The 12,951-nt window shown below is 39.9% G+C and overlaps 1 protein-coding gene across 2 annotated transcripts; it reads left to right on the top strand.

The window, feature by feature from the left end:
- Positions 1–2,302: 2,302 nt before the first annotated feature.
- Positions 2,303–11,827, top strand: LOC115746858 (regulatory-associated protein of TOR 1-like). Of its 2 annotated transcripts, none has more exons than XM_048281601.1 (16): positions 2,303–2,801; positions 4,842–4,944; positions 5,294–5,376; positions 5,455–5,622; positions 5,771–5,887; positions 6,014–6,171; positions 6,714–6,868; positions 6,987–7,131; positions 7,211–7,289; positions 7,374–7,475; positions 7,689–7,772; positions 7,859–7,969; positions 8,615–8,968; positions 9,048–9,237; positions 10,392–10,994; positions 11,286–11,827. In XM_048281601.1, exons 1-16 carry the CDS (start codon positions 2,505–2,507, stop codon positions 11,522–11,524), a joined length of 2,988 nt encoding a protein of 995 aa, XP_048137558.1. In that variant the 5' UTR covers positions 2,303–2,504; the 3' UTR covers positions 11,525–11,827. The 2 variants fall into 2 exon arrangements, with proteins under 2 accessions (XP_048137558.1, XP_030538654.2); XM_030682794.2 differs by having other exon boundaries at positions 2,305–2,801; positions 11,223–11,827.
- The last annotated feature ends 1,124 nt before the right edge of the window (positions 11,828–12,951 follow it).

Raw genomic sequence — 12,951 nt, 5'->3', positions numbered from 1 at the left:
GCCGATTATACCTTTCACTTAAAGATGCCTTCAAAAGGTGGTGAGCTAATCGGGATATATTATACTCACGAGCGTGCTTAGTCATAATCGAATCTTTTGTCTTTGGATCGAGACACGTTGATGAATACCTGATAGCTTTATTTCGCATACCGAGCAGGTTTTGGCGATCAATATAATAGCAAGAAACTAGGATTTCATTTAAGAACGCAATGAGGAGAGAACGTATCAAATAGGCCCGAAGTCTCGGTAAACTCCTAACTTTTTTCTCCCACTTAGCTTGTTAACTGATCTAATCTTCTTTCACCCACTTGTTTTTTTCTTTAATCAGATGTTCCAATCAGAATGATTAGAGATGCCTCTCAACTTCTTTTGAGAGCGACCAACCACGGTCGGCGGACATGGGATGAGTCGGCGCGCAACGATGAACGGCCCCCTTCGGACATGGCCGAGCATAGAAGACAAACCATGAAAAATAAATAAGTGGTTTAGTGGGGAGAATTATCATAGAAGTCTTAAACCTATTGCAATTGTACCAATTCAGTCCCAGACCTTTTACATTTGTGATAATTCAGTCCTAAACCTTTTGTGTTTGTGCCAATTAAATTCTTTCGGTCGGCGTTGACGTGGATGCTGACCGACGCTCATGTGGATGTTGGCGCCGACCTTGCCCCCGCCAGCGATCGGCCAGAGAAAAGAGGAGAAGAAAAGAAAAAAGAAAAGAAAAAAAGAAGAAAAAAAGGGAAAAAGTTAAATATAATAGAAAATCATTAAAATTATTCACGTTATCGCTAGCCGTCCACATCGAGCCGGTCCAAGATGCACGTTAGCGCCGGCGGCCAAAGTTGGTCGGATGATTGAATTGGCACAAATACAAAAAAGTTTAGGACTGAACCGGCGCAAAAAAAAAAGTTTATGACTGAATTGACATAATTACAATAGATTTAGTTAGGATTTTCCATAGTTTAATGATTCAGGTTTCTTAACTTTGTGATGCTTAGATGATCGAAGAGGAATGAGGTCACCACAGCTGCGTCACCACGTGCGTGGTGGCTTCGCTTCAAAGTCCTTGATAAGCCAAGTTATAATGGCCTTCAAGTCCTTGCCTCTCCAAATTCTTTATGCTGACTTTTGGAAGACTTGAGAACTAATTCTCCCTCCTAAAGTGTCTAAGCTATTGCTGATGATAAAATGCATTGTTGTCTTGAACGACTCCCATTTACTTGATCGAAGGAGATCTACGTGCCAGGGCATAAAGAGCGAGGAACGTATCGTGTTCGATTCCGATTGGAGTTATTTGTCGAGTCATGAATACCCATTTTGCCCGATCTACGCGGCCGATTTCGAGCAATTTCAATCGGCACCCGATCCATATAAATGTCGAATGAGAAGACTCACCTCATTGAGGAAGTCATTGTTAAAAAAGTACCAATAGATTTTGGTCTTTAAAACTTTTGTTTCATACTCCATCTCGTGAGTTAGCTCACCACCTTGTTTCCATGGATATCTCTGGAAACGGTGGATTTTGATGTTTAGAACTTTTGTGTCATACAATATCATCGGAGGTCATACTCGTCATAGTATGGGTGGAGTTCTTTTCGATATACGTGGATGAGACGATTTGACAGATCCATTAGGCCAATCGAATCGAGAAACTCGAATACAAATACCATAAATATGTCATTTTCCTTCCGTCAGATTTGTAATTTTGCCCGGTTGCTATTCTCCAATTGTGAATTCAAATTCTTAAAACTCATAAGGAGATGAAGAGGGGAAGGAAAATATGATTTTGATGAAAGGGAAAAAGTAGATACTTTTGTTCCATGTATGCACTAACCTAAACTTACAATTCATGTAATTTAATACATGGATAGGTAGAAAGTGCTTGGATCAAGTGCCCAAATCTCTTATTATCAACGGATTAACACAAGTTTTATGTAAGGAAGTAATCAAAGTTCCTATGCGATGAAAGTTGTCGAAAATTTGACTAATTGTATTTTTGACTGTCGAAGTCATGATAGGGTCGACTCAATTATGTAATTCGTTTCATAAATTTACACTAACCTTAAACTCACAATTTTTGTAATTTTAGCATATGGATCGGTAAAAATTTCTTGGATCAAGTGCTCGAGTCTTTAATTAGTAACGGGTTGACACGAGTCTTGTGTAAGAAAGTGATCAGAGCAGAGTCCTCATGGAATGAAAGCTGTCAGAATTTCGGCCAACTGGATTTAGGATTTGTCGAAGTTGCGGCAGAGTCTCCGCACAGACATGCGCCTCCATCACTCTCTCTCTCTCTCTCTCCCCTCCCGAAAGCCATTGTTCAAGAAAGCTCCCTACCTTAAATTTCTCTGTGGTTCTTCGAGCTGGATTCTCTATACTTGCTGCTGCTGGTTCAGTGGCTTCGTCGACTAGTCCTTCCCCTTTCCCATCTCCATCTCGACAATTTCCTTCTCTCGCTGTTGTTGTGATTGGGTAGCTCCTACTTTTTATTTTTTTTGGGTATCATGGTTTTCGGGTATCATGGTTGGTGTTATCGAGAGGGATTAATTTCCAAATTGGAGGCCTTGGGCGATGTGATGGCGTCCCGGTTCTCTCAGTCAACGGTGTCCGTGGGGCCGAATGGCTTTGACCACTGCGGCCCTTCCTCCAGCAGCGGAGATGGCGATTGTGGCAGGAGCAACCTTTCGTCTTTGCCGCAAAATGTCGTCTTGTGCGAGCTCCATCATGGGGGGTCCGAGGCACGCGTGCCCTGCACCCCGTCGGAGGGAGGATTAGTCTCGAAATGGCGCCTTAAGAACCGGGTAAACCTTCTGGCGTTCCTTCTCCCTCTCCTTTTTTCCCCCTCTGCTCGTTAGCTTGGTTGATGATGTCCATATTGTTTGTATTTTTAGAAAGTGCTGGCTGTCTGATCGGCGACTTGCTTTTTTCTTGTTCACGTTGCTGCTGCTGGGGAGGTTTCTCTCCCGCTGAACTGGTTTGTGTTGCAATTTTCATGATACGATGCTATTCAAGTTAAATGATTTGCATTTCACATGACTATGTATGTAGGGATGTATTGCACTTCTTGATTGGTGACAGATGGCCAGGGCAAAGGGGTTGAATTATTTTTTGATAACCAAGACTGAGTATTCTCTAATACACTTCACCTGATGTAAATGCGTGAGATAGGAATTTTTGTTGGCATTCTTCTTGTAACCTCCATTTCTAGCGAGGATAACTGGGGTAGATAAGCCTAACATTTGGTACTACTAGAACTGACCACCCCTTGGGTCTTGCTCTGGCTAACTGACTGGAAATGTTCTCAATGTACTTCTCTGAAAATTAAGTTGTGGGCATATCTGATCTTCTGAAGTTAGCTGAGAATCCCTCTCCACGATCAAACTACAAATTGTAGACTGCTTTCTGTCATTATTATTGTCAGTCTATGCTGGTAATTCATTTTCCATTTATGCACCTGCAAAATGGTTCTTTTGTTTGGATGTTCTGCTTGGTATACAAAAGTATTATTGCGCATAAGCCTTTGGCTCTCCTGCCATTGATTCAAGCTTTTGATGGGTTAGAATCACCAGGAGTGTTCCTTGCGCTTTTGTATCTTATGCCACACAAATTGAAATAAGTAGAAGTGTGGGAATTGATCAATGCAATAAGCATCTGCTATAAGGTAGCAACTTGTGGGATATGCATTTGGCTATACTGATGGCAAAGCTGCAATTTCTCTGGCATAGATTTCCTCGGGTATCAATTTCAGTTTTAAAGCAATAAATCAGTAAAATTCTTAAGCTATAAACATGCAGCTGAGTAGCAAGTGACTATAAAAACTTGAAATGTTTTGGATGATCCTTTTGGCTTATCTAGTCGAACAAATTTCTCTACTCATGCTTTGAAGCAATTGTCTCAATAGTAGGGTGAATTGTGTTTAGCTGGAGCTTTTAAGAAGACCGAGTAAATTGATATTTTAGCCTCCTTGTCTGATATGAACATTCCAAGCTTTTATCTAGCAAATTATTTGCTAACAAACTTATGGCTTTCATAGCAGTGGATATGATATGAGAACTATATATCTTCCAGTTGATGATATGGTTTTAATATTTTACAAGTGATAAGGGTCGAATTACATTCAGGACAAGCACTCTTCTCCTCTGATGTGGTTCGTGTATGTCTGTTTTCTTTTCCCTTTCTATTCTATTGGGTTTGGGTGTCGCTGTGCTGGTGCTTTCTGAGTCCTAACTTCTGGTATAGCATTTGCCCTTAGTTCCTGATGAGGTGCAAGGCACAATAGCAAGTAGGCTGTTAAAAGTGAAACACTGAGGGCCATTCATTTGGTTTTGAGTGAACAGTGATATGTCTACTTTATTGCTTCAAGTATGACATAATCCACATCAATCAAAGCTAAAGTTATTGAAGAAAAGTTGCTCATACAAGGTGTTGCTCTCTTTAAGGTGTAGACATGAAATCATACCTTTGTGGGATGGGGTTGTATCATGAAGATATTGCTATGATTATTCTTATCTTGGTAAGATATTCTTGTTTGAATGGCTTTTCCCCCTCTATGTTAGAGGAATGGCTTCTCTCCTTTCCAATCAAAGAGTGCATGATATTCTTTATGTGTCCTTCTGTTGGGTGGTATACAGCAGTGTATGTGCATTTTTTTGCATGTGTTCATGCTATTTCCACGCCTCTGTAATTTTTTTTCATATGATTCGTTGATTAGAACTTGGATGTGGAGAAAGTAGTCTAAGGAAACTCATTAAAAGAATTTGTGAAATTTAGAGTCGTAGAACTTAAAGTAAGTGATGATTATAGTCTAGCAAATGAAATGTTCATAATGATTTTTTCTGCAGATTAAAACAGGATGTGTAGCTATTGTCTTATGTTTAAACATAAGTGTTGATCCACCTGATGTCATTAAGACATCTCCTTGTGCCAGAATGGAGTGCTGGATAGGTATATCATTTTCTTTCATGCTTGAAATTCTTTTCTGTTTTCATGGTATCTCTTTGCTTTGTAAAATTGTGTGTGTGTGTGTGTGTTCCTCTTAAATCTTAAATTGAGAACAGATACTTCTTTTTCCTATATTTGGATATACTTCAAGGCATATGATCCTCAGCTCAATCTTAGGTTTCTCAATTGGAATCTGAAGTTTTTTAATGGGACAATTTTCACACTATCTCTTGATTGAGCAATTGTGGATTGCTCCTTCTCCATTTTATTGATGGCAACCACATGGAAATTAGAGTTGGAGTTAACAACATGTTTAATCTTGTTCTTTGTCTTGGATTTATTTCCTTTTTAGATCCACTTTCCATGCAACCACGAAAAGCTATTGAAACAATTGCTGAAGCTTTGAAAAAACAGTATAGAAGGTGGCAATTGAAGGTGAGATTCTTTATCCCTAAATTTCGATGATATCATTTTAATTTGTTTTCTGAAGTTCATATTACTACATTCTTGCAGTCCGAGCAGGGTTCATATCAGGGGAAACTTGATCCTACCATTGATGGAGTAAAGAAACTGTGTACTACGTGTCGCCAATATGCCAAGTCTGAGAGAGTTTTGTTTCATTACAATGGTCACGGTGTTCCAAAGCCAACTACAAACGGTGACATCTGGGTTTTCAACAAGGTGATATTTCTATTTTCTTTGTTCTTTTTGGCATTTTATTGAATCTATACTTTGTGTGGCATGGTTGGACTGGCTGCTCATGCGGTTTCAATTAATTGTCACATTTGGTTGAGTTTCCTTTCAATTTTTAATTGTGCCATTTTTGCAGAGTTATACACAGTATATGCCCCTGCTGATTAGTGAACTTGATTCTTGGTTGAGGACGCCATCGATATATGTCTTCGATTGCTCTGCTGCTGGTTCGATAGTCCATGCATTTATAAAGGTACTCAAAGAAGACTTTGCTTTCAGCTGTAAATGTTATATCAAATCTAACCATCTGAGATTGTTTTAGTGTTTGTCATATATCTTTTGGACTTTGCAATGACTAATATTTGTAATTCTGTGGTAGCTTAATGACTGGTGTGCTGCTCGTACCAGTGAGTCCACAAGGGATTGCATTATTCTGGCGGCCTGCGAAGTACATGAGACCCTCCCTCAGAGCGCTGAATTTCCTGCTGATGTCTTTACGTCTTGCCTCACCACCCCCATTAAGATGGCTTTAAGATGGTGAAACCTTGTTCTTTAAAAATTACTATCTTCGACCAAAAAAAAATAAATAATAATCAGTCTTCAATTTTATCTTATTACTTCGGTGCCTTTTAACAGTTTAAGTTATTAGCTTGTACCTGGGATTTTTGCATGCAATGGCGCTTCACACTATGGTCTATTCTAATGTAGCACTGACAAGTTGTTTTCAACAATGAGTTGAAAGAGGTATATATTGCATTTCTAAATCGAGGGGACGTGCTCCAGTTTATATGTGCTGGGTTTTCCGTAGGTTCTTCAGTAACAAGGATAATTCTTCACCAAGTGTCGCATATGCACGCTGCTGTTCTTCTTTGCTGAGGGTGTGGAGGTTCTTATGCTTAAGTTTGCAATAGTCATATAGCTTTCCCCGCAATCATTTGTAGTTAGAGATGTCTGCTTAGCTTCCTCTATCATTTGATAGGCCAAACAGATGATGAAGCTCGGCTGTATGATCCATCTGAAATTGTTAGTTGACACAATTAATTCTGAGAAACTCTTGCTCTAAAAAATTTGGCTGTCAGGTTGTGTACCAGATCACTTCTATCGGAGTCCCTTGATTATTCTCTGATTGATAAAATTCCTGGACGGCCAGATGATCGCAAGACACCTCTGGGAGAACTGAATTGGATTTTTACTGCGGTGACTGATGCTATTGCTTGGAATGTCCTCCCTCATGGTAGTAGTGTGTACTTATTTATTCTTTGTACTTAATTAGTGCAGTTTGTTTAATTTTCTTATTTTGATCAATTGCATATTCCTCTGCCTCTGGTCAATATTCAATTGGTGCGCTGCAGATTTGTTCCAAAGGTTGTTCAGACAAGACCTTTTGGTAGCCAGTTTGTTCCGAAATTTTTTACTTGCTGAAAGAATCATGCGTTCGGCTAACTGTTCGCCAATATCTCACCCAGCACTGCCACCAACGCATCAGCATCATATGTGGTACTGCAATTGCTTTCATGATCAAGTATTTTCATGTTGTTGAAGATTTACTAGTGATTTTATTCTTGTTGGTATCTAGGGATGCATGGGACATGGCTGCCGAAATCTGCCTTTCGCAGCTTTCGTCTTTGGTTGAAGATTCTGGTGCAGAATTCCTGGTTCATATTTTTCCTCGTTTCCTTCAATTTGCTCGATCTCACTCATGGCTTATCCTTAAGTAACATTGTTCGGTGTTCTTTCAGCCAAGCCCTTTTTTCACCGAACAGCTAACGGCATTTGAGGCATGGCTTGATCATGGGTCTAAACACAAAAAACCACCAGAGCAGTTGCCTATTGTTCTTCAGGTGTGATATTGCTCTAGTCATAGGTTGGAGTCATCTTGTGACCATGTCACACTTTTGGTTATCTTGCTCTGCGATTTTTCACTATTCGTCTTCACTTTTAAGCAGTTAAAATTGTTAATATAACATGATGCTTATCTAGTTTAAGCTTGCTTGTTCAAGTTGTGCTGTTGGTCCATCAGCCCGAGTGATTGAGGTATCTCTGTGTACTCTTAGGTTCTGCTCGGCCAGAGTCATCGATTTCAGGCACTTGTTCTCCTCGCAAGGTTCCTTGACATGGGACCTTGGGCTGTGGATCTGGTAATAATGGTGGTTTGATTTTGTGTTCTCCCTTTCAATGTACTTCCAGCTACTTTTAATTGTAGTCTCTTCAAACTTCCTCATAGGCCTTGTCAGTTGGAGTATTTCCATATGTCCTAAAGCTGTTGCGCACCCCAACTCCGGAACTGTGGCATATCCTTCTATTTGTTTGGACAAAAATTCTTTCCCTTGACAAGGTAATGATGACAGCATATGTTGTTTAACTGCATAACATTAAACATGTTTGGCTGGCATTGCTTATTTGGATCTTGTTCCATGTGTAGATAGTGTTGAGTGCACTGATTGGTCCTCGCATTCTTTTCTGGCAATTGGATGGTTTTGGGAGGGTATTTGGGGCCATAACAGTGTCCATATTTTAGATGAATCTAGATTTGACAATTGAGTCTCTGGTTGAACGGACTCGAAAGAGTAATTTCTCTCATTTGATGAGCATGACTTAGTGTTATTGTGCTTGTTTTTTCATCCTGGGAGGAAATTATGGTGCTATTTATCCTAATCCATTTATAGAAATCAATGGAATTGCCAAAGTGGAAGTGGAAATGTCTGTTCTGTGCTTTGGACACTTTGGTTTTTTATGATCGTAGATGCAAATGTTGGGATCATTTTTCACCAAGCACTAAATAGCAACTGGCACAGAATGTGAACATAAGGGAGATTTATCTTTTTTAGGACAGGGGGAGCATATATTAAGTGAAAGAAAACAAGAATATGGTTTGAATTGAATGACTATTTGCGAGTATGTTGCTTTCATTAGGAATTCCTTAGTGATTAGTAGTGTATAATTCTGAAGGGCCTTCAATTTTTCGTTTGTGCAACAATAGTCATGTCAGGTGGATTTAGTAAGAATCGGAGGGCACACATACTTCATTAGGTTTCTCGAGAGTAGGGAAGCGTATCCCGAACATTGTGCGATGGCGGCCTTTGTTTTGGCCGTCATTGTGGATGGCCATCGTAGGGGTCAGGAAGTATGTGTTGAAGCAGATCTCATCCATGTCTGCTTGAGGCACCTGCGGAGTCCAAATCCAAACGGCACGCAGACTGATCCGTTGTTCCTTCAATGGCTCGCTCTTTGTCTGGGAAAGATTTGGGAGGATTTTCTGGAGGCCCAAATGATTGGTGTGGCGGCAAATGCCCCTGCTATATTTGATCCTCTATTATCCGAGCCCCAACCGGAGGTCTGTACTTAGCTTTATCATACCAATCTTGACAGATGATTCCTGCCTGTTGTATGATGTAAATGATTTTTAACTTCAGGTCAGGGCTTCTGCTGTTTTTGCACTGGGTACCCTACTTGATGTTGGGTCCGACTCTGGTACAGATGGTGTTTCTAGAGACGAAGAATATGATGATGGTGAAAAGACTAGGGCTGAGATTAGCATTATCAAAAGCCTCTTGAGCGTTGTTTCAGATAGCAGCCCACTGGTGAAGGCAGAGGTCGCTGTAGGTTTGTGATCTCCCCATATGTTGTATGCGGTTGTCCTTTCTTTTGTTTTCTGAGAATCTATTTAAGTCAACAAAAGATGACACACTGAATCCAACTAATCTCTTGGTACTGCCTGGGATGAGGTGGTTGTAGAACTTCTTGATCATTTAATGCTACTATCAGTTTGATCATGTCCTGCTTCTGATCTTTAGACTATGTGCCTCTTAAGAAATTTTTAATTTACAAAACTTTATTTCTCTACCTCTTGCCATATTTTTTACAATCTTGTGCAAAGACATTGTTGTACAGTGTCCATAGAAAAGCTATATCAGAAAGACATTTTCCATTATAGTTGGATGTGCTTCACATACATGCTTTTATTTTGGAGAAGTATTTTGCCTCATGCTTGAATTACACTTGGCGCTTTCTGTTTCAAAACCATTTTCCTTCTGATTTTAGAAAGTACTTATGATTTAAACGTTTTCCTTGGGTTACTTGCCCTTCATGTTGGCCTTGGCATTGTCGATATTAGACGTGATATTTCTTCACGGTTCTTATTGCCGTCTTGTTTGATCAGTTGGGAGAAACTATGCTTTAATGAAAACATGTGTTTAATGTTGTATATCATGAACATTACTTGGGTATATGTATTTAGACTATGGTATTACTGTTGGTTGCAGTCATTATCTTGCACATCTTAATGCTTTAATGCGTATGTACTAAGAAGCATACTAAAGCTAAAGTTATGCTCGTTACTTCATCATCTGCTATTATTGTTTATTGGCAACTTGACAGAAGATGATAGGTAGACAGTTCAAGGTGATAAGCTATGATGCTCCTACCCTAGGACTACCAACTCATGCACTTGGGCCATTGTTTTCTGGGGTTGTAGCTTTCAAATGACCCTTGTTAAGGAATTCCCAAGCGTATTGTGTTTCATATGTTCCATGAATCATACTTTCCCTCTTAACGACTTTTTCCTTTCGTCCAGCTATGCTACTCAATGGGAGTTCTAATAGTTTATCATGTCTCTCAGATGAAATTTGATCTAGTCTGGGATGTGCAAGCAAAACATGTGCATTTTTTTTTTTTTGGATTGGGGACTTTTCTGGATTTCTCCGGATTTCTCCGGATTAGATTTCTTTACTGGACTGAATGACATTTCAATTTGACAGCAATCGGACGGTTTGCTTTTGGTCACAACGAGCACCTTAGGTCAATTGCTACTGCCTGCTGGAAACCTCAGTCTAGTTCTTTGCTGACTTCTTTACCTTCATTGGCACAAATAAGAGGCACTGGCAGTGGATGTACTCCAATCCAGCTTGGAAGTATTGTTTCATCTCAAATGGGTCCCTTACTTAGATCTGGCAGTAATAGTTCATGGATTCGGGATAGTAGGGTCTCATCTAGCAACCCTCTTGTTGCTTCTGGAGTTATGCATGGATCTCCGTCGTCAGATGATTCATCTGAGAACTCCGATTCTGCACTGGTCAATGATGGTGTGAGCAATGGTGTCGCCAACAGTTTCACGCCAAAACCACTTGATAAGGCTATCTATTCCCAGTGCATCTCGGCAATGCGCACTTTGGCAAAGGATCCATCACCACGCACAGCAAGTCTTGGCAGGCATGTGCTTTCTATTATGGGTATTGAGCAAGTGGAGACAAAATCCTTAAAAAACTCCAGCATTAGTGTGCGGCCTGGTGAAACTGTAACAGGATGCCCTAGTCTTGCTGGTCTAGCACGGTCCACTTCATGGTTTGACATGCGTGCAATGGGTAATTTCTACTTAGCTCAAAAGTCTTTCCTATTCTTTCCATCACCCCAAAACAAAAAAAAAAAGGAAATGAAAAAACGATGTGCTTCTTCTCTGTGTTAATTACTTATAGCGGACCCCACTTTTTGTTTTCTGGTTGCATTTATTATCTTGAGTTGCAAGTTTGATAAATTGTCTTCCTTTGTTTGAATCCGCTATCCCTTCCTTGATATTAAGTTATCATTTGCAGGTCACTTTCCCTTAACATTTAGAACTCCTCCTGTTAGCCCTCCTCAGCCAAGTTATTTAGGAGGAATGCGAAGAGTTTGCTCTTTGGAGTCCAGGCCATATTTGACGAGCTCTCCAGAATCTGGCTTAGCTGATGCTGTTTTAGCTTCTGGAGGAACTACAGGGGCTCCAGAGCGCAGTTTCCTTCTGCAATCGACTATTTATAATTGGAGTTGTCGCCACTTCTCTAAGCCAATTCTTACTGCGGCTGAGGATGGTGAAGAAATATCAGCTAGAATGGAAGAGGGAGAAATTCGCACTTGAGCACATGGATTAATGCCAGCACTCTTGCGACAAGAAATGAATCCTACTTTTGGGATGACAGTGAGTCCTCATCATTTTCCTTATAGTCACTGCGTCATAAAATATGCGTCCCCCTACCCTTTTTTAGTTTCTTCTCTTTTTCTTTCTTGACTTTCAGCTGCTGTAAGCTTAATAGCCAAATTGCTAGCTGGGATAACAGATTTGAGATGGGAACAAAAGCAGCCTTGTTGCAACCATTTTCTCCCATTGTGATATCTGCAGATGAGAATGGAGGCGTTATCTATAGCATGTTCTGTTTAATGACTTCATTCATCAGAGGTTGATGGTACTTTGGAGCTCAGCAGGGCAACTTCTATGTTTCTGTTCGCGTGTTTAGCCACAGTTTCCGTTCGAAAGATTTTGTTGAATGTAGAATTTCCATCCACATTTTCCAAGAGCTCTTCAAGCTGCTGCATGTGGACAGTTCATGTATTCATGCCTAAAATATACACGTTTTCAACAGAATACATTTTGTTTGATGACCTTCTAACGAGCACTTGTTTACTTCCTTGCGCAGATTCCATCGCGGACGCGACGGATTATAAGCCGATGTACAGTGTCTGAAAATGTGATACTGTACATAAGTGAGTGCCTCACCTGTCACAGATTGATCCTTATTAGTGCAGTATGCATGCATGCTTCTAGTTTTTCCTGCTTATATCGTACATAGGCTGCTAGATGGCGAGTCAACAGCTCGGTATCCTTCTGAACCAATGAAACAACATCTGATGTTTGTTTCTGTTCTTTCCCCTCCGTTTCCTTCTGTTGGTTTTGGGATTTGCAGCGTATGTCCGAATCTCTAAGAACACTGCTTTACACAGGGGATGAGATTTCATTGGCTGTCTCTACTCTTTGGAGTCTCCAACATAAACCAAGCCACTTCCCACTAAATTTACTTAACTTCAGACTTTCTAACTTCTTCAAAAAATATCACGAACGATGATTATAATCTCCCTTAAGAAACTAATGATAATGGGTATCCGAATTGCTTATGGGGACGCTTACTACTGCAAGTGGCCTTGAAGGTGAATTAGGGTTCGTTTGTTTTGCGAGGAGATGATAGAGTTGAAAAATATTTTCCTAAAAGTTTGTTGCTTGTATTGTTTGAAATAATTAGCCAAAGGAGAATGTTTTCATTGTGGACAATAATTACTTTCTAAACATTTTCGTGGACATATTTTGTTCATTTATTTTTGTAAGCGATGCAAGTTATCGTTTTAAGGGAAGTATTCTTCAAATCATAGAATCTTATGAATTATTATCAATATGAAGCTACTGTAAGTATTGGAAATATTACCATCTTAGGTACGAATCTATCGATACGTTAACAATTTATGTTTGAAATCAATCAGTGCTAACTATGTGTTGTAACTCGATTCTGCACTTTC

The sequence above is a fragment of the Rhodamnia argentea genome, chromosome 7 (assembly GCF_020921035.1).
Source record: "Rhodamnia argentea isolate NSW1041297 chromosome 7, ASM2092103v1, whole genome shotgun sequence".
Classification (NCBI taxonomy): domain Eukaryota; kingdom Viridiplantae; phylum Streptophyta; class Magnoliopsida; order Myrtales; family Myrtaceae; genus Rhodamnia; species Rhodamnia argentea.
Note: the sequence above shows the minus strand (reverse complement) of the source record. Positions and strands in the feature narration are given on the sequence as shown.

Coding starts and splice junctions, on each gene's coding strand:
- LOC115746858 (XM_030682794.2), top strand. CDS start 2,505: ATGGTTTTCGGGTATCATGGTTGGTGTTATCGAGAGGGATTAATTTCC. Junction 7,290..7,373: donor ATTCTGGTGCAGAATTCCTG/GTTCATATTTTT, acceptor GTGTTCTTTCAG/CCAAGCCCTTTTTTCACCGA. Junction 7,476..7,688: donor AGTTGCCTATTGTTCTTCAG/GTGTGATATTGC, acceptor GTGTACTCTTAG/GTTCTGCTCGGCCAGAGTCA.